At 36.6% G+C, this 26,757-nt stretch overlaps 2 protein-coding genes and 1 pseudogene across 2 annotated transcripts; 2 read left to right on the top strand and 1 right to left on the bottom strand.

Annotated features, from left to right (window-relative positions):
- Positions 1–972, top strand: LOC113922365 (olfactory receptor 6C1-like). Its single transcript, XM_035729311.1, has one exon. It carries the CDS (start codon positions 1–3, stop codon positions 970–972), a length of 972 nt encoding a protein of 323 aa, XP_035585204.1.
- Positions 973–13,661: 12,689 nt separating this feature from the next.
- LOC118357344 (olfactory receptor 6C3-like) lies at positions 13,662–14,600 on the top strand. Its single transcript, XM_035729268.1, has one exon. The coding sequence runs from the start codon at positions 13,662–13,664 to the stop codon at positions 14,598–14,600; it is 939 nt and encodes a 312-aa protein (XP_035585161.1).
- Positions 14,601–17,079: 2,479 nt separating this feature from the next.
- Positions 17,080–17,599, bottom strand: LOC113922844 (annotated as a pseudogene).
- Positions 17,600–26,757: the final 9,158 nt, after the last annotated feature.

Genomic DNA, 26,757 nt, shown 5'->3' with positions numbered 1-26,757 from the left:
ATGAAAAACCACATAGAAATAACAGAGTTTATCCTCCTGGGATTGTCAGATGATCCACAGCTTCAGGGGGTGATCTTTGTCTTTCTGTTCATCACCTACATGCTCAGCATCACTGGAAACCTGACCATTATCACCCTTACCCTGCTGGATTCCCACCTCCAGACTCCCATGTATTTCTTCCTCAGAAACTTCTCCTTGCTAGAGGTTTCATTCACAACTGTCAGCATACCCAAGTTCCTGGGCACCCTGATTACAGGGGATAAAACCATTTCCTTTAATGATTGCATGGCTCAGTTCTTTTTTTTCATCCTCTTGGGAGTCACTGGATTTTGCCTTCTCGCTGCCATGTCCTATGACCATTACATTGCCATCTGCAAACCTCTGCATTACATGACCATCATGAATCCCAGGGTCTGCATACTCCTTGTCTTTGCTTCTTGGTTGGCTTCATTCTTAATCATATTCCCATTACTTGTGCTGTTCATACAGTTTGATTACTGTAAGTCCAATGTTATAGACCATTTCACGTGTGACTATTTTCCGCTGCTGCAACTCTCTTGCTCAGACACAAAATTCCTAGAGATAGTGTGTTTTTCCTGTGCTGTGTTTACTCTACTGTTCACCTTGGCATTAATAATTCTGTCCTATATATATATCATCAGAACAATTTTGAGGATTCCTTCTGCTAGTCAGAGGACAAAGGCCTTTTCCACCTGTTCATCCCACATGATTGTCATCTCCATCTCCTACGGCAGCTGCATTTTCATGTACATTAATCCAGCAGCAAAAGACAGAGTGTCTCTGAGCAAGGGAGTTGCTGTGCTAAACACCTCAGTAGCCCCCATGCTGAACCCCTTTATTTACAGCCTAAGGAACCAGCAAGTCAAGCGAGCCTTCATGGACAGGGCAAGGAAGATTGTATTTTCTCAAGCAAATGAAAAAAAAAAGTGTTGTCATAAATTAGAGGCATAATGAAGAACAACTAAACAAAAACCAGGGCCCCTCGAAAGTCTATGAATATCCACATAGTCTCACTAGAGTTTTATTTCATTGCTTATATTTCTATTGCCAGCAGTATACTGAGGATATTTGAATATATATATATTTTTTCCATTTATATTCCAATCCCTTTGTCATGCATCTCCCTTCCTTTAGCCAGTCTTTCCACTCTGTAACTATGAGACTGACCTCATTTCCTTCTTTTTTTTTTTTTTTTTTTTTCTTACCCTTTTTTTTTTTTAATTTTTTATTGTTATGTTAATCACCATATATTACATCATTAGTTTTTGGTGCAGTGTTCCATGATTCATTGTTTGTTCATAACACCCAGTGCTCCATGCAGAACGTGCCCTCCTCAATACCCATCACCAGGCTAACCCATCCCCCTACCCCCCTCCCCTCTAGAACCCTCAGTTTGTTTTTCAGAGTCCATCATCTCTCATGGTTCGTCTCCCCCTCTGACATACTCCCCTTTTCTTCCTCTCCTGTTATCTTCTTCTTTTTCTTTTTTCTTAAAAATGTTGCATTATTTGTTTCAGAAGTACAGATCTGTGATTCAACAGTCTTGCACAATTCACAGCGCTCACCGTAGCACATACCCTCCCCAATATCTATCATCCAGCCACCCCATCCCTCCCACCCCCAACCACTCCAGTAACACTCAGTTTCTTTCCTGAGATTAAGAATTCCTCATATCAGTGAGGTCATGTGATACATGTCTTTCTCTGATTGACTTATTTCACTCAGCATAACACCCTCCAGTTCCATCCACGTCGTTGCAAATGGCAAGATCTCATTCCTTTTGATGGCTGCATAATATTCCATTGTGTATATATACCACATCTTCTTTATCCATTCATCTGTCGATGGGCATCTTGGCTCTTTCCACAGTTTGGCTATGGTGGACATTGCTGCTATAAACATTGGGGTACATGTACCCCTTCGGGTCCCTACATTTCTATCTTTGTGGTAAATACCCAGTAGTGCAATTGCTGGATCGAACGGTAGCTCTAATTTCAACTGTTTGAGGAACCTCCATACTGTTTTCCAGAGGGGTTGCACCAGCTTGCATTCCCACCAACAGTGTAGGAGGGTTCCCCTTTCTCCACATCCCCGCCAACATCTGTCGTTCCCCTGACTTGTTAATTTTAGCCATTCTGACGGGTGTGAGGTGGTATCTCATTGAGGTTTTGATTTGGATTTCCCTGATGCCAAGCGATGTTGAGCACTTTTTCATGTGCCTGTTGGCCATTTGGATGTCTTCTTTGGAGAAATGTCTGTTCATGTCTTCTGCCATTTCTTGATTGGATTATTTGTTCTTTGAGTGTTGAGTTTGATAAGTTCTTTATAGATTTTGGATACTAGCCCTTTATCTGATACGTCATTTGCAAATATTTTCTCCCATTCTGTCGGTTGTCTTTTGGTTTTGTGGACTGTTTCTTTTGCTGTGCAGAAGCTTTTTATCTTGATGAAATCCCAATAGTTCATTTTTGACCTGGCTTCCCGTGCCTTTGGCGATGTTTCTAGGAAGAAGTTGCTGCGGCTAAGGTCGAAAAGGTTGCTACCTGTGTTCTCCTTTAGGATTTGGATGGACTCCTGTCTCACGTTTAGTCTTTCAACCATTTGGAGTCTATTTTTGTGTGTGGTGTAAGGAAATGGTCCAGTTTCATTCTTCTGCATGTGGCTGTCCAATTTTCCCAACACCATTTGTTGAAGAGACTGTCTTTTTTGCCATTGGACATTCTTTCCTGCTTTGTCAAAAATAAGTTGACCATAGAGTTGAGGGTCCATTTCTGGGCTCTCAATTCTGTTCCATTGATCTATGTGTCTGTTTTTTGTGCCAGTACCATACTGTCTTGATGATGACAGCTTTGTAATAGAGCTGGAAGTCCGGAATTGTGATGCCGCCAGCTTTGCTTTTCTTTTTCAGTATTCCTCTGGCTATTCTGGGTCTCTTCTGGTTCCATACAAATTTTAGGATTATTTGTTCCATTTCTTTGAAAAAAGTGGATGGTATTTTGATGGGGATTGCATTGAATGTGTAGATTGCTCTAGGTAGCATTGACATCTTCACAATGTTGATTCTCCCAATCCATGAGCATGGAACGTTTTTCCATTTCTTTGTGTCTTCTTCAATTTCTTTCCTGAGTATTTTATAGTTTTCTGAGTACAGATCCTTTGCCTCTTTGGTTAGATTTATTCCTAGGTATCTAATGGTTTTGGGTGCAATTGTAAATGGGATAGACTCCTTGATTTGTCTCTCTTCTGTCTTGTTGTTGGTGTATAGGAATGCCACTGATTTCTGTGCATTGATTTTATATCCTGCTACTTTACTGAATTCCTGTATGAGTTCTAGCAGTTTTGGGGTGGAGTCTTTTGGGTTTTTCCACATACAGTATCATATCATCTGCAAAGAGTGAGAGTTTGACTTCCTCTTTGCCGATTTGGATGCCTTTGATTCTTTTTGTTGTCTGATTGCTGTGGCTAGGACTTCTAATACTATGTTGAATAGCAGTGGTGAGAGTGGACATCCCTGCCGCGTTCCTGACCTTAGGGGAAAAGCTCTCAGCCTTTCCCCATTGAGAATGATATTCGCTGTAGGTTTTTCGTAGATGGCTTTTATGATATTGAGGTATGTACCCTCTATCCCTATACTCTGAAGAGTTTTGATCAAGAAAGGATGTTGTACTTTGTCAAATGGCTTTTCTGCATCTATTGAGAGGATCATATGATTCTTGTTCTTTCTTTTGTTAATGTATTGTATCACGTGATTGATTTGCGGATGTTGAACCAGCCTTGCAGCCCAGGAATAAATCCCACTTGGTCGTGGTGAATAATCCTTTTAATGTACTGTTGGATCCTATTGGCTAGTATTTTGGTGAGAATTTTTGCATCCATGTTCATCAAGGATATTGGTCTGTAATTCTCTTTTTTGATGGGGTCTTTGTCTGGTTTTGGGATCAAGGTAATGCTGGCCTCATAAAATGAGTTTGGAAGTTTCCCTTCCATTTCTATTTTTTGGAACAGTTTCAGGAGAATAGGTATTAATTCTTCTTGAAATGTCTGATAGAATTCCCCTGGGAAGCCATCTGGCCCTGGGCTTTTGGTTTCTTGGGAGATTTTTGATGACTGTTTCAATTTCCGTAGTGGGTTATAGGTCCTGTTCAGGTTTTCTATTTCTTCCTGGTTCAATTTTGGTAGTTGATACATCTCTAGGAATGCACCCATTTCTTCCAGGTTATCTAATTTGCTGGCATAGAGTTGCTCATAATATGTTCTTATAATTGTTTGTATTTCTTTGGTGTTGCTTGTGATCTCTCCTCTTTCATTCATGATTTTGTTGATTTGGGTCATTTCTCTTTTCTTTTTGATCAGTCTGGCCAGGGGTTTATCAATCTTGTTAATTCTTTCAAAGAACCAGCTCTAGTTTCGTTGATCTGTTCTACTGTTCTTTTGGTTTCTAGTTCATTGATTTCTGCTCTGATCTTTATGATTTCTCTTCTCCTGCTGGGTTTAGGCTTTCTTTGCTGTTCTTTCTCCAGCTCCTTTAGATGTAGGGTTAGGTTGTGTATTTGAGACCTTTCTTGTTTCTTGAGAAAGGCTTGTATTGCTATATACTTTCCTCTCAGGACTGCCTTTGCTGTATCCCAAAGATTTTGAACAGTTGTGTTTTCATTTTCATTGGTTTCCATGAATTTTTTTAATTCTTCTTTAATTTCTTGGTTGACCCATTCCTTCTTTAGTAGGATGCTCTTTAGCCTCCATGTATTTGAGTTCTTTCCGACTTTCCTCTTGTGGTTGAGTTCTAGTTTCAAAGCATTGTGGTCTGAAAATATGCAGGGAATGATCCCAATCTTTTGGTACCGATTGAGACCTGATTTGTGACCTAGGATGTGATCAATTCTGGAGAATGTTCCATGGGCACTAGAGAAGAATGTGTATTCCGTTGCTTTGGGATGGAATGTTCTGAATATGTCTGTGAAGTCCATTTGGTCCAGTGTGTCATTTAATATCTTTATTTCCTTGTTGATCTTTTGCTTAGATGATCTGTCCATTTCAGTCAGGGGGGTGTTAAAATCCCCCCACTATTATTGTATTGTTGTCAATGTGTTTCTTTGCTTTGTTATTAATTGGCTTATATAATTGGCTGCTCCCATGTTCGGGGCATAGATATTTACAATTGTTAGATCTTCTTGTTGGATAGACCCTTTAAGTAGGATATAGTGTCCTTCCTCATCTCTTATTACAGTCTTTGTTTTAAAATCTAGTTTGTCTGATATAAGGATTGCCACCCCAGCTTTCTTTTGGTGTCCATTAGCATGGTAAATGGTTTTCCACCCCCTCACTTTCAATCTGGGGGGTGTCTTTGGGGTGTAAAATGAGTCTCTTGCAGACAGCATATGGATGGGTCTTGTTTTTAATCCAATCTGATAGCCTGTGTCTTTTGATTGGGGCATTTAGCCCATTTACATTCAGGGTAACTATTGAAAGGTATGAATTTAGTGCCATTGTATTACCTGTAAGGTGGACTGTTAACTGTCTGTTGTCTGTGTTCGTTTCTGCTCTTTGCTGCTTTTAGGTTCTCTCTTTGCTTAGAGGACCCCTCTCAATATTTCTTGGAGGGCTGGTTTCGTGTTTGCAAATTCTTTTAGTTTTTGTTTGTTCTGGAAGCTTTTGATCTCTCCTTCTATTTTCAATGATAGCCTAGCTGGATAGTATTCTTGGCTGCATATTTTTCTCGTTTAGTGCTCTGAAGATATCTTGCCAGTCCTTTCTGGCCTGCCAGGTCTCTGTGGATAGGTCTGTTGCCAATCTAATGTTTCTACCATTGTAGGTTACATATCTCTTCTCCCGAGCTGCTTTCAGGATTTTCTCTTTGTCTCTGAGACTCGTAAGTTTTACTATTAGATGTCGGGGTGTTGACCTATTTTTATTGATTTTGAGAGGGGTTCTCTGTGCCTCCTGGATTTTAATGCCTGTTTCCTTCCTCACATTAGGGAAGTTCTCTGCTATAATTTGCTCCAATATACCTTCTGCCCCTCTCTCTCTCTCTTCTTCTTCTGGGATCCCAATTATTCTAATGTTGTTTCGTCTTATCGTATCACTTATCTCTCGAATTCTGCCCTCGTGATCCTGTAGTTGTTTCTCTCTCTTTTTCTCAGCCTCTTTATTTTCTATCATTTGGTCTTCTATATCGCTGATTCTCTCTTCTGCCTCATTTATCCTAGCATTTAGTGCCCCCATTTTTGATTGCACCTCATCAATAGCCTTTTTGATTTCGATTTGGTTAGATTTTAGTTCTTTTATTTCTCCAGAAAGGGTTTCTCTAATAACTTCCACGCTTTTTTCAAGCCCAGCTAGTATCTTTAAAGTCATGATTCTGAACTCTAGGTCCGACATCGTACTAATGTCCGTATTGAGTAGGTCCCTGGCTGACGGTACTACCTCTTGTTCTTTTTGCTGAGGTGATTTCTTTCGTCTTGTCATTTTGTCCAGAGGAGAATAGATGAATGAGAGAACAAAAGGCTAACAGGTTTACTACGTCCCCAGCAAATATACTGTATACAAATCAGAAAAGACCTGAAACCAGGGGAAAAGAAAGGGAAAGAAAGAAAAAAGAAAGAGAAAAAGAAAAAAAAAAAGAAAAAAAGATAAAAACAAAAAAAACAATTCAAAAAAGGCAGAATATGATCAAATATGATCAGGCTAGTGCATAGATCAGTGCCACACACTAGATTTTGGGCGTATTTTGGTCTGTTAGAAAAAAGTGCCTCCTAAAATTTTAAAGGAAGAAAGACATATATGTACAAAATAAGGGTTGATACAATGAAGGGATGGAAGATGACTGTAAAGATGAAAATTATAAAAGATTTTATAAAAGGACTTGGTAAGATAAGTTGTTTGAAAAAAGAAAGAAGATTTAAGGAAAAAAAAAAAAAGGAAAAAGGGAGAGAATGTGATCAGGCAGGAGACTAGAACAAAGCCATACACTAGTGATTTAGGGTATATTTTGATCTGTTAGAAGAAACTGTACCTCAAAATTTTAAAGAGAGAACAACTTATATATATATATGCCAAAAACAAGGATAACTACTATGAAGGGATAAAATATGACTCTAAAAATGAAAAAAAAAAATGTTTTTTTTTTTTAAAAAAAAGGGATTTATAAGATGTTGGTTGAAAAAGGGAAAAAGAAAAATAAAAAAAAGTCAACAAAAATTAACTTTGATGAAATAATGAATCATGGTAAAAAAAAAAAGAAAAAAAAGAAGCCATGAATCTATGTGCAGTATTCCCCTAGCGCTGGAGTTCTCCTATTCCCTTGATCGATCAACTTGGTCTTGGCTTGCTGGCTGTTTGTGTTGATCTTCTGGGGGAGGGGCCTGTTGCTGTGGTTTCCAAATGTCTTTGCCGGAGGCGGAATTGCCCCGCCCTTGTCGGTCCGGGCTAAGGAAGCTGCTCCAGTTTGCTCTCAGGAGCTTTTGTTCCCTGCAAGCTCTCGGCACAGCTCTGGAGGACCAGGGCGAAAATGGCGGCCTCCCAGTCTCCGCCCGGAGGAGCCGAGAACTCGGGGCCCCACTCCTCAGTGCGCCCCCAGAGAAAAGCAGTCACTCCCGTGTCCCCGGTCTCCGGCCGCTCTCCATGCTCACCCGGCCCGCGATCGAGCGTTGCTATCTCTGGCACCCGAGCCCGCTCGGAGTCTCCAAACCCAGCAGATCCCTGCAGCGCGCTCCCGCACCGCTCCTCCCCGGGAAGGAAGGGGAGTCTCCCCGGATCTGCTGCTTGTTGGGTCCTTGCTGGGGGAGCCGTGCCCCGACTGGGCCGCAGATCACAGTTTATGGCAACCCCGAGCTGAGAGCCCGCGACTCTGCTCCGTATCTGCAGCCGGCTTCCCCGCCCCGACACCTGGGAGCTCTGCCGCACTCAGGCACCCCCGGTCTCTCTGTGACCCCAAGGGTCCTGAGACCACACTGTCCCGGGAGGATTCCACCCCCCGCTTAGCCACTGCAGCGACGTCCCTCCGCCGAGCCAACTTTTAAAAGGTCCGATTTTGTGCTCCGCGGCTCTAGCACTTGCCAGAAGCGGCCGGCGGAGGCCCCTCCCCCGCCGTTTATCCTCCCGAATATCGCCTCGGATTCACTTCTCCGCACGTCCTACCTTCCAGTAAGTGGTCGCTTCTCTGTTCAGAGAGTTGTTGCTACTCTCCTGTTCGATCTCCTGTTGAGTTCATAGGTGTTCAGAATGGTTTGATCCCTATTCAGCTGAATTCCTGAGACCAGACAAAATCTAGGTCTCCTACTCCTCCGCCATCTTCTGACCTCATTTCCTTCTTTTAAATATTTTTAAATTCCAATTTTTCCACAATGATTCTTATAAAATTAAGAGACAGAAAAAGACAGAACAAAAGCATAAGAGAGAAACTGTTTTATGATTTCATCAGAAAAAACACTTTCTAGAAATTCAGAAAATATTAAGTCATGTTTAACATTTTTAATTTACTATACAAAGACCATAAATATAGTCATGACAAAGCGTTATAACACTCTCTTACTTTTTCCGGCAATTTTGATATAATAGCTTACACATACAATTCGTTTCAATGCAAATGATGCAAAACCTTATTTGTTTCATAATATACTTGGTTCATTGAAAAATCATTTTAACAAAAATCAGTTACAAGCTCGCTATCATTGTGTTTATTCAGTACTATACTGGAGGTTCTATCCAGGGCACTAGCAGAACAAACACAAATACATTTAGGAGTATTGGAAAGGAAGAAACAAGTAAGTCTTTCTTTGCAAATAACATGATTTTCCTGCTAAAGCCTTAGTGCATTTACACTAGATGGTTCTTAAACCAGACACACTCCTCTCCCAGATATCCACATGTCACCCCAATAAGGCCTCCCCCAATGACACTACCTAAAATTATAGTAGCCCCAGACTTCCAAGGCTTTTAGTTTTCTCTTCCTTCAAAAAATAGTTATTAATTTATAAAAGACCTTATAATTTACAAATCAATCATGCTTATAGCTCATTGTCTGTATTCTCTCACATCCTTCACCCCAGGAGAGCAGGGATCTCTGTCTCCTCTGCAGACAAATGCTGTGGTCCCAGCAACACGGTGCAGGGCCTGCCTATACACTTCCCAAGAGCCCGCAGTGCTTGTGTCTTCTCAATTCTGCATTCAGAAATCCCACATCAGTAACCGGCCATTTGGGGGACTTCACATCTTAGAACACGATCATCTCTACAGAGCAGCCCTCACTTCCACCCCCTGAGAGGCAGTTGTTAGACATTGACCAGAAGTCACTATCCTCCTCATTTAGAACCTGCATCTGCCATGTAATGGGTATTCGATAAATATTTTTTGAATAAGTAAATATGTTTGAATAATTTAGAAGGGTTCCAGTGTCCTACCAATCAGAGCACTGACTAAATATTTTACCCAACTTAAACACATAAAATAAGGTACATAACACTGAGTTAGCTTTTAAAACAGTGTTCAAATAAAATGTGCATTTTATCATAACTAGACATTTTGTATGACAAAGAAATAATTAATTGAATATTTTCTAAGGCATTTAGTGTTCATTTTCCTCTTTTATTTTACATTAGGCCTTTTGACAACTATGTAAAAATCAATTTATTTGACGTGTATTGGTTTTTCATGAAGTTAATGAGAACACTTCTTGCTATGGTTTGCATATGGAGCTTTCTAGTGGTAGGAATTCCCATGATGCAAACCCTTATTTTTTTTTCACACAAAAAAAATTCTTATAACTATTTGGCTTACACCTAGTAATATATGAGGTCCAACATCATCTGTCAGTCAATACACGTCTGAGATTAAAAATTCAACTTAGAGAAAAAAGGCTCAATTGAATGATGGTAGTCAGTTAAAATGGGAGGCAAACCAGACATCTTGTGGAGGGGCTTACTTATAAAGGATGATAATATATCAGTGAAATAATTAGTAATACATACTGGAATTATTCGGTAATATGATGTCAGTTCAGGTCTTAGAGAAAGTCTTAAAATATTTGGATCCCATAACCATTTGATTTAACAACTTTTATTTTTTGATTTTGAACAAGTTACAGCAAACCATTATTTGTAATTAAAATCCATCCTCCACTCTCTGAGGAGAGGGAAACCTGGTAGCTTGAACGATGTTCCATTGACCTAAAACATAGTCACTCATCAACCTCAGAATACACGGAGGTAATTGACACATTATTAAAAAGCAGATGTCCGACTAGCTTGTGGATAGGAAGGTAACAGGTGTAATCAGTGTTCATTCAAAGTAAATTATTAGGAGGCCTAAAGAAAAGCTAGAGAGCTATTTGGAACTAGGAATAAAACAGTAAAGGTAGAAAGTTAGAGAGTGAGAGAGAGTGCTCAGGGAGGAAAGAGAGAGATAATCCAGCATCTAGGAATTTGAGAAAAGATATGGAGAAGAAACATGTCTAATAGAATATTTCATGAAGTGCAGTGCTTTGTGAGATAGAAATTCATTTCCTTTTCCTGTAAGTAAGTCACTAAAGATTGCGTTGCTCAGAAATACATAAGTGGTGGACACCAGACACTTTAACTTCTTTCTGCCTCAGACTCTTTCTTTACCTGAATAGTAATAGCACTGACCTCAGAGGGTTTTGTATTGTCTGCTTGTTTGAAAAAATGAGATAATTTTATGGTCAGTGCCTGATAATCAATAAAAGCTCTGAATAAAATATGAAAAGACTCACTATTTGGATACAAAACTAAAGGCAAAGGAATAGAATTTTCATAAGTAGAAAATGAGTTTCACTATCTCTACTGAAATATCTTGAATAAATATTTTCAATGCCTATTTCAATGTGTATCAGTTTTAAATGCAATACATCTCAGTGTTTATGTATTGTCCTCTTTGTGAGTTAGTGGTTCATTCATCCTTTCCCACTTCTTTTGTCCGACTTTCAAATACTCTCATCTTTCAATTATAAACAATCTGCACTAAAAAAAATAATAATCTGCACTGCTGGCATTAAATGCATGCATGTTTTATGTCCACATTTATAACTGTGAAGAAAATAAAGATAAATTGTTAAATATAAAATTATATTACATATATGTGTACATATGGTATTCTCATATATATATCTATACCATACTATTCTTCTAGTAATAAAAATGACATCTTTCATTGAAGGAAATGTGGAAATAAACAAGTTCAAAATATTCAACGCCAGGTTTCCAGATATTTATTTTATTGATTCATAAATATTCTCAATATGAGAAGATGTCATACGCACAAATATAAACAACTGTTTAATGCAAGTAAATAACATAGTGAAGAAAATAGTCAAAAGGCAATAAAAGCCACATTAGGGAGGGGCTATGAGAAGGGTTTCCCTAAATTCAAAGGGCCAATGTAGGTATAAACCTTCTCATCACCTTCTCATCAGTCTTTAATAGATTGTCCATTTCAGAAGCAATCAAGTCATACTAGAAATCCATAGCAGTATTTTCCACCATTTCATTCTGGTAAAGAATTCTTTCTAAATTGCCAAAATTCAAAAGATATAAGCATACTAAATCTTCTGAAGGCAAGTCCAGTTTCTGGGAGAAAAATGTGAATTCCTTGTACAATCATAGAAGAGTGAAATTCTTTTTTTTTTCTCTTTTATCTCTCTTTTCTATGTTTTGGATTGTCTTGGCTTTGATGGTATATATGTGGTAGCTTTCAACCACTTTGGATTTTTTCGTAGGTGCATTTTGCTTGGGTCGTGGTGATATTTTGGGTAATGGGTATTAAGGAGAAGAGTTAAATTCTAAATCAAGCTTTCACACACTCAGTATCATGTTGTTTCTATATTTGCCTATTTACCTCAATCATTTTGCTTTACATATAACTTTAATCAATATTTATAAAAATGATTCACCTGTATTTTAAATGATTCTTCTCCTTGGCACTCTATTTACTTAATGAATTCCCCTGGGCCACAAAAAGACACGGATAAAATAAGTCCAGTGCCATTTCTATGGCGTAGATAGAGAAGAACATTCCATATTTTCTATTTTTCAAAGCAGCATTTGTAGGAAAATATAGCAGCCCCTGAACCTAAGGAAAATGCTACTTACATTTTATAGATGTATTATCAAAGAATTACAAAATACTGATTTTAAATGATTGCATGAATGGAAAGAAAAATGATTTAATCAATAAGTGTTGATTAAAATCCATTAAATGGAAGAGTACTAGTCAACCCAGATGTAGCTGAATTTGTACATGGAGTTTGAGTGAGAGATGAAAAGCAAGAATGAGTTGTATTATAATAAAATGTTGTCAGCATTTTATAGTATCAGGAATGAAGGGCATTGAGAGTCAAAGAGAATTATACTTCCTAAGAACCATCAAAAAGTTAAATCAACACACTTGTTTTGAAAGAACAATAGAAACCAAATATTTTGCTAACTCGATTTACCAGCTCTGAAATTGTGTATATGTTTAAGCAAATCAGATGATAAAATTTGAGACTAAATCATCAAGAAGACTCAGGAAGTAAGTAAATTTTTTATTCTTCAATATACATATCTTCATTTTACTCAAATGTTTTAAGAAATCGTGTTTGTATATATGTTTAAGGATTTACAACTCTTTCAATACTAAAAATTAAACAATTGCTGACTACCAAGAGACTATTAATGAAATCCTAAAGCAGGAACACAGAAATCAATCTTGGATTGTTCATTTTTTTCTAATTTGAAATTGTGTTCTGTTATAAGACAGAATTACTCTGAAAATTCCCTATTGGAAAGAATATCTGCTTCCCAGTTAATACTATTTTGACCATCTACTTTTTCATTTTCCATAACTGTATTGTAAAAAAAAGGAAAAGAAAAGAAAAGGATTATGCATTGTATGAATTAAACTATTTCTAGACAATTATTTAATTTAGTAATAGAAGGTTACCTTCTTGTCCTTCTGCCTTTTTATTAGTAAAGCAAAAAATATATATATGATAAGAGGGTGAGAGCATCAACCAAACCTTGAGAAACTAATTTATGAGAGAATGCCAACAAAACATTCTCATGGATAAACATGCACGTTCTACACCAAGATGATTACTGTGCTAATTGTTTAATCTTGTGAAAGTTTCTTAGACTATGTGGGCCTCAAAATATAAAATGTGGAGGTAGGCCTAAATAACCCCTGTGAGATTTCAAATGCTCTATTTAGATTATCCATAATTCGGACTACTTTTTATAATACTGAGGAAAAGAAAAATATCAATTAGAATATTTTCATGTTTTTTACAAAAGGAGCTAAATATTTTAAAGAATAATTAGAATCTTAATTATTTAAAAAAAATTAGAATAAATAGCTTCTGCTTAAAGTCAGAGCAAGATTTTTTTTTATCCATGGCCCATGACAGTGTATTTTCAACAAAAAGAAATCACGATTTAACTTCAAATAATATGTATTACTTGAGTGTGAGGCCCAGTAGAAATTGGACAGAGTTGCTGAAAGAAAACATTTGTTTTTGGATTTCATAGACTATTCATCATCATGGATATTTTTAAGATTCTATATCCTAACCTCAATCCGGTTTTAACTTTTTTATGTCCTATAGGGGAAGATACATTTTCCATTCTAAAGGGGGGAAGAAAGGATCAGCAATGAAAAACCACACAGTACCCACAGAATTCATTCTTCTGGGGCTATCAGATGACCCAGAGCTTCAGATTCTGATTTTTCTCTTTTTAATTATCACATATATATTAAGTGTCACTGGTAATTTGACCATCATCACTCTCACCTTGGTTGACTCCCGTCTACAGACCCCTATGTATTTCTTCCTCAGGAACTTCTCTGTATTAGAAATATCCTTTACAACTGTCTGTATTCCTAGATTTCTGGTCACAATTATCACCAGAGACAAAACGATTTCATACAGTAATTGTACAGCTCAGTTGTTTTTCTTCATCTTCATGGGAATAACTGAGTTTTATCTTCTAACTGCCATGTCTTATGACCGCTACGTGGCCATCTGTAAACCCTTGCATTATACAACCATCATGAACAGAAGAGTCTGCATTTTACTTGTCTTTTGTGCTTGGCTGGCAGGATTCTTAAATATCTTCCCACCAGTTATTCTTTTTCTCCAGTTAGATTACTGTGGCTCCAATGTCATTGATCATTTTACTTGTGACTATTTTCCCCTCTTGCAATTATCGTGCTCAGACACGTGGCTCCTGGAAGTGATTGGTTTTTACTCTGCAATAGTGATTCTGCTTTTCACTTTGGCATTAATAATTCTGTCCTACATGTTCATCATTAGAACAATTCTGAAACTGCCCCCTGCCAGTCAGAGAAAAAAAGCATTTTCTACATGTTCCTCGCACATGATTGTCATTTCCATCTCTTATGGAAGCTGCATATTCATGTATGTCAACCCCTCTGCAAAAGAAAAGGCATCACTGACCAAAGGAGTGGCTATTTTAAATACTTCTGTTGCTCCTATGATGAATCCATTTATATATACCCTGAGGAACCAGCAAGTAAAGCAAGCCTTTAAGGATACTATCCAAAAGGTTATATTTTTCTCCAGTAAATGAAAATATGAGTAGCATTCAAAGAATGAAGTTCTTGTAAATACTATTATTCACACTTTCTTAAACCTCCCTTTCTTTTACTGGAGTTATGTATTTTCTCCTTTTTTTCCATTCCCATATTAAAGTTTCCCAATCATTGAACTCAATAAATTTGATCAACTGAATATTGTTTCAGAATTTTCTGTAAATGCAAGTGTTTTATTCAAATGTATGTGGATGAAGTAATACAATTGGGTCAGTGATTATGATTTTGAATGGTAGTGGTTTTCCTTTGAAGAGACACTGGGCATTTAGTTTGATGGAAAGAGCGTCAGGATAGGTGCGGATTTCTGAACTTTTCATTCTTACCCAGTAATAGAAATGAATGTTATTAGAAAATTTTGATTCTATTTGTCATTTCCATGAAATTAAATAATCACAATCACCAGAGGACTGGGAATAAAATATAAATATCTACTTAATATATTAAAAGATTAGAAACTCAGATATTTTAAAAATATTTATACTATTCATAATAATTATGATGCTAATGAGGAGGAAGAAAAGGAAGGTAGAAGGGGGTCAAGATAACATAAAATTTTTCAGCAATTCCTACATTCTAGATCTACTGTTTTCTTTGTATTGACTCACCTAATCCTACCAACAAATTTATGGGGTGCTATTAATTATTAATCTCTCTTAGTCAGAGGTATTTCTCTTTAGGTAGATAAAATACCTCCAAAAATTAAAAAATAGGGAACAGACAATGTAAAATATATCAAATGTATAAAATGGATAAAACTATGATAAACCAGTGGAAGTTCACCTTTCTGGAGAACCGAGCTTTAAATTTGTGGCATCTGGACCTCACTTTAGGTTTTTAGGAAATAAGGAAGAGAAATAACGTCTATTGATAATATTCCATACACTCTACTTTGTATTAAGCAAATCACATGCAGTATTTATTTTACAAAACCCCTTAGAAAGTGAACATTATTACTTCTAATTTATAGGTGAATGAACACAATGAAACTGAGGTTAAAAGTTCAATGTACAGAGATTGCAGCCTTCAGAACTGGGATTTTAATCACTTCCCTTTAATCTCAAAACCCAGACTAGTTCGGTTACTTTCATCTTCACACTGACTTTCATTTGTAATAATTTATGAATAAAAGCTCATGTTCAATATTAGAACTGTTACATTAAAGGACTTTCTAATGTGTAATGAACTCATTTAGGCTTTTCTTACTTGTGGCAGGCTTTGGGGTTATACTGATGAAAAAGGAGGATCCTTGCTCTAAATAATCTCAGATTCTAGTGGGAAGAAAAAAATGTAATTAAAATTTAATTTGATAAATGCAGTGACTTAAGCATGAGTAGCCTATAGGCCAGGTATAATGTTATCATTGTCAAAGAAAATGTCAGTTTTCCTGCCTTTTCTCTTAGCACAATTATGGTCAGTTTCACAATAATTGCTGAAATTGGTTCTTTTAAACCCTAAAGTCACATGAATAAGACAAACCTTGTCTGCTTTGGCTGTCATCTTAGTTTTCACTTTTATTTTATTTCTTGGTCATTATCATATATGTTTTTAAAAAGTTACATTATTTCCTCAGTAAAAAGGGTTTTTGGGAATAGGATTATGATATTCTCCAAGACTCTCCAGCAAGACTCCCTTTACCCTCAAACTGCATTGTGAATCATGCATTCATCTTACGCTCAGTTTAACCTGTTCCCACTCCATATCTATTACTCTGTCAGATCTATTTGAAAGAATTTATATCAGTGACCACAGTCTAGATTTCTAAGGCATTTATCACTTTACATTAGGAAACACTGAGATATATTTGTCAAATTAAATCCACGCACTAACAAGGCAAACTAAAAGAAAAGCCAATAACAATACTTAATACCTATATGTGGATAACTAGAAGCAGATAGGAAACTCACAAATATAATTTCTTCCTAATTTTCATAGTGAAAATCATTCAGATGTTATTTCTAAAAAAAATTTCAAAGCATCTACATTGCAGGCATGTGCTAGCCATTTGGATTGATAGAATAGATCATCTCCACCTTATAAGATTTCGAGCAACAGATTAAAAAAGTAGACATTTAGATATGGAATTAATCTTTTATAAAAACAGACACCCAGGGCCATATGAATATAAAATCTGGGATTGCTCACAACATTTGCAGTACTGCAGTAAGAATTCCACGTAAAAAGATGAAATATAATTAAATGGATATTCTGGGCAAAGAGAATAATGATTGCAAATAACACAGTTGTAAAAGTGAGAGAAGTGAATGGTGAATCCTGTGGATAGAAACAGAAAACAACAAGTAGCCATTACTTCCCTTTTATGCTTTCCATGAAAAGCTAATTTTATTGATTCAATTTATCATGCACAGAAAAAATTATGCTATAAAACCAATACTCATGTTCCTCATGTAATATTATATATATTTTTAATGGTAGCCCTAGGGTTTATCAAGGTGTGCCCTAATACAGGTGCTGGAGCTTGCCCACAAGGCTTTTGATGTATAAAGCCCAGACCTCCTGCCAATTCTCCTTGAACAACAACACCTGGAAATTGACAGCTAAGAGGATGCTGTACATAAGCTCATCATCTGCCACCTTCATGTGGCCAATGGCCACTGCCAGACATAGCACCTTCTTCACTTGCAATTGGATCGTGGACTTCACTTCATCCACTTTGGCCCCCATGTCCTCATTGTGGGTCAGCATGGAAAGGAACTTGCCAGCCTTATTCAGGCCTGGACCCAAAACTTGTGGGATCTGCTTGATCAGATATTCTGAAGCCAAAAAGGCACCACACTTCTTGGCCAGCTTCTTGACTAATTTTTTATTCTTGTTGAGTTTCTTCAGTGTGTCAGTGTCCATGTGGGGAATATCCACAATCTTGGCCTCATCACAGTGCTGCTGGTCCCCCAAAACTTGGGGCAGGGAGTGGACTTAAGCCTAATGGTGCCTGAGAAGCATTTGTCCTTCTGAGGGTCATAGTTCTTCAAGCTGATCTGCAGCTCCACCATCTCCAAAACCTTCTGACACTGGCACTGGTTCCTGATCAGGACTTCCCACACCACCAGGACAGGGTGTCACTCGGAGACTTTGCTGCTCATGATGCCTCATGCTCAATAACCAGATAAAAGAGCAATGCCTCAATAACCAGATAAAAAAGCAATATTATATGATTTAAATTATACCTGTGTTAAACATTTTTTTGGTGTTGTTTTGTGTGTGTGTGTGTGTGTGTGTGTGTGTTTTGTGCATGTGTTAAACATTTTACCTATGCCCCTAAGATATTAACAATCCCTTTAAGTGGGTATGCTTTTCTCCTCCTTTTAAAGAATGAGACAGATATTCATAGGAAACAAATAATGTATATATGGCCAATATACATTGGAACAGTGATTCAGATCAAAGCTATGCCCCCCAAAGAAGCCACTGTACCAATTACTGGGGGAGGTGAAAAATGTTGCAATATAAGCATATATAAGGAAATCTTAGCATTTCAGAATAGGATGTTATTTCTTTCAAAAAAGTACTTTTTTCACAAGAGTACTAAATAAGCCCATCTAAAATGCCAGCCTTGGTTTATGGGGATTTCTCTCCAAAATAACAAATCTCAGAAAATTAAAAATTCAGAAGACAACTATTCCTTTGGAATTAAATTTAAATCCCTAAACTTAAATGCAGAAAATTACTTTCGCTAAAGAAACTCAGAATCCCAAACTCTTCCACTGGTTATCTCAGATATAACATATAGCTGTATGATAATATCATCTCTCATTGGCAAGAGTCTCTGTCATTTCTGGATTGAGCACTGAGTTATCCACAGCAACAATAACTGCAGCCATAACCATAGAATATGGGATTGACAATTGATTCTCTCACTGATAGATAATACTTAGTCATTTCTGATTTGAGTCACAGTAAGCCTTTGTATTCTTAAACAGAGCTCTTTGGTGTTCACCAGGCCCTACCTCTATCTCTGATAGTAGATCTCCAATGCTAAAGTCCTCAAACTCACATTGCCCTTTTCTGCTCCCTCTATGTAATTGGATGTGTATTGTTATAATATACAGTCATATAGGATCACATGAGCCTCATGGTACAGTATGCTTATCAATGTGATTAGAAGTTATCACAATATACTGGAATGTCGTCTTTCTTGACTATATTAACAGATTATGAGCATTTTGCTAGCAAAGGGAATACTTTGTTCATTATTGTCTACCAAAGGGCTTATTATAGTGCAGTCATTTACAAAAATATTTGTTAAATTAATCAACAAAAGGATGGAGGTCTCAAAAAGTCTTTTCCTATCTAAACTATTAATATCTCCTGCCTTGTAATTATCATTGCTCTGCTCTGATATCTTGTTTGAATAATTTTCTAAGACTGGGTTTTCTAGGACGCCGTGTTTTTCAGAACCATGGACAGAAATCGCTATACACCTTCAAGGATAGAAGCACCTCTCAAACTCCTTACTCAACAGACAGAAACTCTCTTTTCTTTTTACGTCTACCACCCAGGATCTCCACTGTGGACACATATACGGCAAAATTCTATCTTTTAATCAGTAAGGTACCAGATGGAACCCTATGATAAGACTCCCATGGGTATCACACTTTTAATGTTTTCTTAACTTGAGATGTTTTCATATAGACAATAGTAAAAAATCAAAATGGTGCTCAACAGTATTATTTACTTAACACATATTAACGGCTTTCTTGACACGGATCCCTTCAGGTCTCAGTAGCAGCTCATATACTCCATCGTTCACTCTACTAAATCCCCATTTGTGCAACCTTGGAAAAATTAGCTAAACTCTCAATGAGTCACTTCCTGACATAAAAATTAAGGAGAATAATAGGAATTTCCTCAGAGGGCATTTGTAAATATTATTTAGACAAGGCTAACAAATATGCCTGGTACCTTCCAGGGCTTAATAAATTAAAACTATTACTATTATCTTAAATAATGTCATTTTTGATTAAATGTCATACAGCCAGCCACATGCAATTTACTCAAAAATAATTTGGCTTTATGCATCACAACAGTGTCTATAAGACAACTGTCCTTGTAGAGTACATTATGTGGTACTCCCTCATCTGTAAATTGGGGATGACAATAATGTTCATTTGATTTATTGATATGAGTAATTTAGACTTCTTTTGCATATCATTACTGGTGTTTTATTATGAACTTACACATTTTGCATTTTCCAAGTTCCATCAAATATGTCTATCTACATGCAAGGGCTTCAAAGGCTACATTTTCAGTTGTCCTTGAAGCTAGGATTCTAAACGTAATTTCAGTTCTGCCAATCAGATACATTCAATTAAAAGATACAAACTTTAAACACTGTTATAGTTAAGCATCTTTATTGCTTGTGTAAATCATAGCAGATTCAAATGACCCTAAATTTTGTAGCAATAGCACTAGATTCCTGAGGAGGAGTTCTATGGGATTTAATTTTGTGAAGCAGCTTTGAGATCATTCCAGGAAGCTCATCCTAAAATCTGCCTTCAGGGATGCCTGGGTGGCTCAGTCAGTTAAACATCTGCTTTTGGCTCAGATCATTATCCCAGTGTCCTGGGATCGAGTCCCGCATCATGCTCCTTGCTCAGTGGGGAACCTGCTTCCCCCTCTCCCTGCCATTTCCCCTGCTTGAGCACTCTCTCTTTCTCTCTCATACAAATAAATAAATAAAATCTTTTAAAAAAATCTGCCTTCAGCTCTCTTGATAATTCCTTAAACCAACAATTACTTAATACTAAATAGATTTTTTTTTATTAGCTACCATAAATCCTGCTCTCTGCAACTGCAGTTGATATATAGAGCATATCCCAGTAACAGACTCTCAAAGGAGTAAGAATCTGGAACCAATTCATTAACCTGGTTTGGTCTGAAATCAGCAATGATTCCATTAGACAATGAAACACTGGTAGTCTACATGGACACATTTACAAGGCAGAGTTCATCTAGAATTAAATGCCTACTAAAAGCAAGGCTGAATAAAACTGAACAATGAATACAAGGCTTATGTAGGAGCTGGCTGCTTCCAAATGCATTAGACAGCTTAAAAAAAGAAAATGTAACTTTAAAGTTTCAATTATCTCATAACTGAAGAGATGAAATAGCCAATATTAGATCCTCATCCTACAGGTTCCTTAATTATCAAGCTGATTTAATTCACAACCTCTTCACATTTCTTATGTGAATGCTAGGACACTGATTGGGAAAAAATGGAAACTGATCATTAGAATGGAGGCATCTCTGCAGATTCAGAAGACTCAGAGTACCTGAATGTGAAAGCACCACCTAGACTCCCTTCTCAACAGAAGGAATCATCTTTATCTTGCTCTGCTTCATGAAACTGACCATGTATCATTTGGAACCTCTATAGTTACCATGCATGAAGGAATTAGCTTTAAATTTTTCCTTATTTGTACAGTCACCATTCCTAGACTATTTCCTGGCCTATAATATGTGTCAGAATCTAGACTTACCAGGAGATGGTAAGCAAGTACAAACTCAGAAAAGGCATGATTACATTGAAAAATTTTACCTGTCTTTGATAATTTATCTCAACATAAATATGGGAACCTATGTTTGGATGGATTCTCATGGCACACGTCCAAGAGAGAAGAAACAATTTTACATTATGCTGAATTTATTGAATTGAGTGCATCTCTCAGAAATTCTGGGTTTGAAATAATACCTTATATATTAAAAAAAAAGAAGAAGAAGAACATAGCAGAAAGAGGAAAATGAAGGGGCGAAATCAGAGGGGGAGACGAACCATGAGAGACCATGGACTCTGAGAAACGAACTGAGGGTTCTAGAGGGGGGGGCATGGGGGATGGTTAGCCTGGTGATGGGTATTAAAGAGGGCACGTACTGCATGGAGCACTGGGTGTTATATGCAAACAATGAACCATGGAACACTACACCAAAAACTAATGATGTAATGTATGCTTATTAACATAACATAATAAAAAATAAATAAATAAAAATAATAAAAAACAAATAAATAAAATAAAAATAAAAAAAAGAAATTCTGGGTTTGCTAAGCCACCTTGAATAGATAGAAGTTCCAATGGATTCTCAGGTGATTACTGAACTGATGATTCCAAGTTAACTTATAACAAAGAAGTTGAAATACCATAAATTCCTTAATATAAAGTTTACAAACAATAGATTGATGGTATAGATAGTTTGGAAAACATTCAGCATGTTTAAGCTATTCGTTGGCCTCCAAACTCTATTCCCTAAGACACCAAAAGTTAAAACAAATACAATGACATTTTCTTTTTTAAAAAACTGAGGAAAGGAACACCTGGGTGGCTCAGTCAGTTGAGCATATGAATCTTGATTTCAGCTCTGGTCATGATCTCAGGGTTGTGAGTTCAAGCCTCCTGTCGGGCTCCACACTCAGTGGGGAGTCTGCTTGAGGATTCTCTTCCTCTCCCTCTACCCCTCCCCTGCTCGTGCTCTCTCTCTCGTCCTCTCTAAAATAAATAAGATCTTAAAAAAAAAAAAAAACAAGGAAAAATGGAAGAGGATATAATGACTAAACTGGGAGGTACTGTTAATGAAAGATCCATTGAGCATCCCCACTAATGTCTCCCTTAAGTCTTCAAATGATGAAAGCAAGTTATACAACATCCAAGTATGTCTAGATTGGTAATAAAAATGATAATTGACAAAAATTGACCTTGCTATAGGAGATTCATCATGAAAGTCTAGGACAGAAATAAATGGCCAGCCCACTGAGGTAATTCTTATTCAATAACAGCAAGAGCAGCAACCACAATAATCATAATGTCTTATTATGAAAGCCTGACTTGAATTATCATGATTAATCATGAACTTTCATCCAATGCAGATTTGAATGAATTTCCAGAAAGCATCCTCTGTGAAGTAGAAAGTGTTCTGTTACAATTTAAGAAAGACCCTACAGGTTCACAATCTACATGCAATGAATTTCATGGTCAATTTACAATGGCTAGTTATCAGAGGAAGAAAAAACTGAACTTGGTTGACAGATAATTCTGCATCATATAATAAAATTGCAATGAATAATCTACTGAGTCCCATTCAGGAATGGCCCTAAATGACAGTTAGGATAGAATGTTTTTTCCAGTAGAATTGTTTCCAAGAAGCTTACAGCTAGTCAGATGTAAGATTTTATACTGTTTCATGAACATTCATTAATGATATGTCGGGTAGCAAGAGGCTTAGAAAGAAATATTGGAGTATCAATAACAAAGAGAGTTAAGAAATTAGTACTTGAATGAGACTCTCATAATGGAACCAGAAGTTTGTGTGCCATGTGACAGTTCAACAAATATTCATCTGAAAAGGAAATTTATAATAATCAAGAGGATAAGATGATCCATTTTATGAAAGCCATTCACTTTTCCTGAACCATTTACTTCAATATTTGATTACTAAGTTAATGAAAAATATGACCATGAAGGCAATGATTAAATTTATGTATAAGTTACCTGGATGTCAAACCTGCCAGTACCCAAGATCATGTTGCACTTTTGATATTGCTCATATGCTAGAGGAAACAACCAGCTACCTGACAGAAAATTGGTAAGTTTACATCCCTTTCTTCATTGAGGGGGCTACAATTTGTATGCACTGGAAGAAAAACTTTTTCTGAATACGTATTTGCCTTTGCTTCCCACAAGGCTTCTTCCCACAATACCCTCTGTAGGGTACTAATTATTTTATCCTGAGCCACAATGACCTAAATAAAATTGGTTCTGAAATGGAACTCATTTGAAAGTAAAAGTGAGGCAGGGACACTGATATATCTTAACTAGGTCCTGTATCATCCAGAAATGACAAACACAGAATAGCTATGATGATAAATTTTGATCACTCATGAGAAATATAAGTATTAACCCAGTAACTGGGGTTTGTGGAAAATGTCTAGGTGCCAAGTATCCCCAGAGATCTTACTAGCATCCCCATTTAAGTGGTAAATTAAAATGGAACATACATGAGAGATACAGCAAGCATTCATGTAGGCAAACATTTTGATTTCTCAGAAATGAGGTTTAGGTCACCATACCAATAGCCAATAGTGCTGACTGAAGAAAAAATATATATATGTATGCAGAATATGTAATAGAAAAGGATATGTATTGAGAGTATATAAAGAAGTCCCAAAATACAACAATAAGAAAACAAAATTTAAACGGATAAATATCTGAAAACAAATGTTAAACGGATAAATATCTGAAAACAAATGTTAATATACAAAGGTCAAGTAAGCATAGTCAAGGATGCTTAATATCATTGTTCATCAGAAAAATTAATTAAAAACCCAATGGACACCTGCCTGGCTGTTTGTACAGCATGGGACTCTTGATCACAGGGGCATAAGTCTGATCCCTACATTGGGTGTAGAGATGATTAAAATATATAAATGAATGAGTGAATGAATGAATGCATGAATAAATAAAACCCCAATGGGATACTGTTATATATCTATCAGAATGAATAAAATAATTTTTTAAAAGACAATATCAAGTACTTGAGGCAAAACTATAGAAACTTTCACAAATTGCTAATGTGATACAAAATGCTGCAGCCACTTTAGAAAGCAGTTTAGTAGTCACTTATGTTAAACATACAATTTTTTGAAAATCTATCCCTCTTCTAATTATTTTACTCAAGTGAAATGAAATCTCTCCACACAAAATATCTTTATTCATTATCATCATAAACTGGAGACCACCCACATGTTCTTCAGTATGTGAATGAATACATTAACTGAGGTGTAGGCATCTAAAGGAACACTACTTGGACTACACAGGAACCACATACTCATTTACCAATCAACATGGGTGAAACATAACTTCATTTTACTAAGTGAAAGAATCCCAATCCAAAGGTTGCACATTATATGGTTCTATTTGTGTGATGTTCTGGAATGGCAAATATATCAGGACAGAAAATACATCAGTTGCTGCCAGGGTTGAGAGAGACAAAGGGTTGACAAGCAAGGGGCAATATGAGGGGTTTTGTGAGATGATGTACCCTTACTATGTATTTCTATGGGGTGGACACAAGACTCCATGCAATATAAACACCCATATAACAGTAAACAACCCATAGTGTGTGAGTTTTCTAAATGTAAATTGCAAATAATCATCCGGGATGTTGGTAGTAACACATTCTGTGACAAATCAATCTCACCATTTTACAAATATGAACTCTGGATTGGAAGACTGCAATTGAAAGTGTGAACTAATGTTCATTTTATATAAAGTTATTCTTCATTATTCATGGAGTCCTTATTTGCACATTTGCCTACTCTCTAGCATGTATTTTTAACCCCGAAATCAATCCAGGGGGCACTTTTGCAGCCAGTCCAGTACATGGGCAGAGCAGCAAAGAGTTTGAGTTGAACAAGGTGATGCTCTGCCTTCTTGTTTCAGCTCTCATACCTTAATCAAAGTCCTTTTCATAGCGTATATAATGCCACATTTTTTTGTTTTAATTAGTAATTTCACTGCTTCTAATGGCCCCCAAAGCATAGTACTAAAGCACTAAGTGTCCTGAGAGCAGGAATGCTGTGATGTGACTTAGAGAGAAAATACCTGTTGGGTGAGTTTGGGCCACGCATGAGTTACAGGCTATTGGCTTGAAATTAACAAATCAACAGCATAGTACATCAAGAAAAAGGAAGAAAAAATCTGTTGCTCTGTTTGTGAGACCTCTCCTGAAAGTGCTAAAGTAGCATCTTTACTGCATGATGGAGCTATGGAAAAGATGGAAAGCAGATACATTTGTACATTCATGAGATGAAATAGATTTTTTAAAAAGGGGGGAGCATAATGACAGCATTGTTGGAAGCCTGACAGCCAAAGAACTTTATGGTCATGTTACCCATTGTTAGGAAATGTTAAACTCTACAGAGCTAGTGCTGTTGGCTCATGTTTTTCTTGATTTTCAAAGACTGACCTGATGCATATTCTTGAGTTATCTTTGCAGGATTTAAACCCCTTTGAGCACTCAGATACCAGACCAACTAAAGCCAGAGAAGCAACGATGCTGACCATTGCCAGCCCTTGGGATTTCAATCAACAAAGGCACTTTAAGATGACTTTTGCCCCAATTCCATGCTGAATTTCCCATTGTGCAAGCCCCTGGATAAATACATATACACCCTTAGTTTAAAACTTCCCCAGTTTGTTGTTGAAGGAGTCACTGCTTTCGGAAATACCCCAGGTGTTCCCTTTACGGATTGCAAGTAAAGCCCTTCCTTTCATATTGTTTAACTTGCTTGTGTTTTTTTGGCTCAGTATCCACCAAGAAGTAAACCCAGTTTCGAGTAACAAAACCACAATAATAATTCTGTAGCAAGATCACTATATAATGTAAAATTAGGAAAATATCATTTAAGATATTTTTTTTTCTGATTTGTGGAGAAACCCTTAGGATGTGCTAAGAAGCATTGCTTTGTTTACAACATAAGAGAAAATGAACTAGGTGAGCCACACAAGCAGAAAGGAGTTTATTAATATGCCATCTATAAATTTGACTCACCTTTTTTCATCTGTCTTTTGCTTATTTATAATTTTATATATATTCATTTTATTCATTTTCATTTATTCATTTTTTCATTTCATTTTCTCAACTTTATAAAATGAAAGCAAATACTAGATAGTCATATTTTTTTAACTGTGCATACTGGATAACTAACTGATGAATAGTACCACTTCAATCACTGGGGGGGAAAATATGGTCTCAGGTGTGAATTTAAAAGTAAACTAAAGCTAAAATACAAACAAGTCTTAACATGAGTAAACTGATATGGCATACCATAGGTTTAACACAATGTTCAATATTTGATGGATTTTTCTTTAATGCATAAAAGATTATTTCTTTATTTATATGGTTATTCTTAATTTAACAGATTTATTACTTATATTCTGTCAGTCTTTACACATGTTCCTACAATCTATTATTGAAAATATTGATATAAAACCAGATTCTGCTAAAAAGTTTGAAAGTAAATAAGTTGCTATGCTCACTGGAGATATGTTTATTGTTTAAAATTGTTATTAGAAGTATCTGTTTGGGGGCACCTGGGTGGCTCAGTTGGCTAAGCCTCTGCCTTCAGCT

This window comes from Zalophus californianus, chromosome 9 (genome assembly GCF_009762305.2).
Source record: "Zalophus californianus isolate mZalCal1 chromosome 9, mZalCal1.pri.v2, whole genome shotgun sequence".
In the NCBI taxonomy this organism is placed as follows: domain Eukaryota; kingdom Metazoa; phylum Chordata; class Mammalia; order Carnivora; family Otariidae; genus Zalophus; species Zalophus californianus.
Note: the sequence above shows the minus strand (reverse complement) of the source record. Positions and strands in the feature narration are given on the sequence as shown.

What these genes read in the sequence shown, in the direction of transcription:
- LOC113922365 (XM_035729311.1), top strand. Translation starts at nt 1, where the DNA reads ATGAAAAACCACATAGAAATAACAGAGTTTATCCTCCTGGGATTGTCA.
- LOC118357344 (XM_035729268.1), top strand. Translation starts at nt 13,662, where the DNA reads ATGAAAAACCACACAGTACCCACAGAATTCATTCTTCTGGGGCTATCA.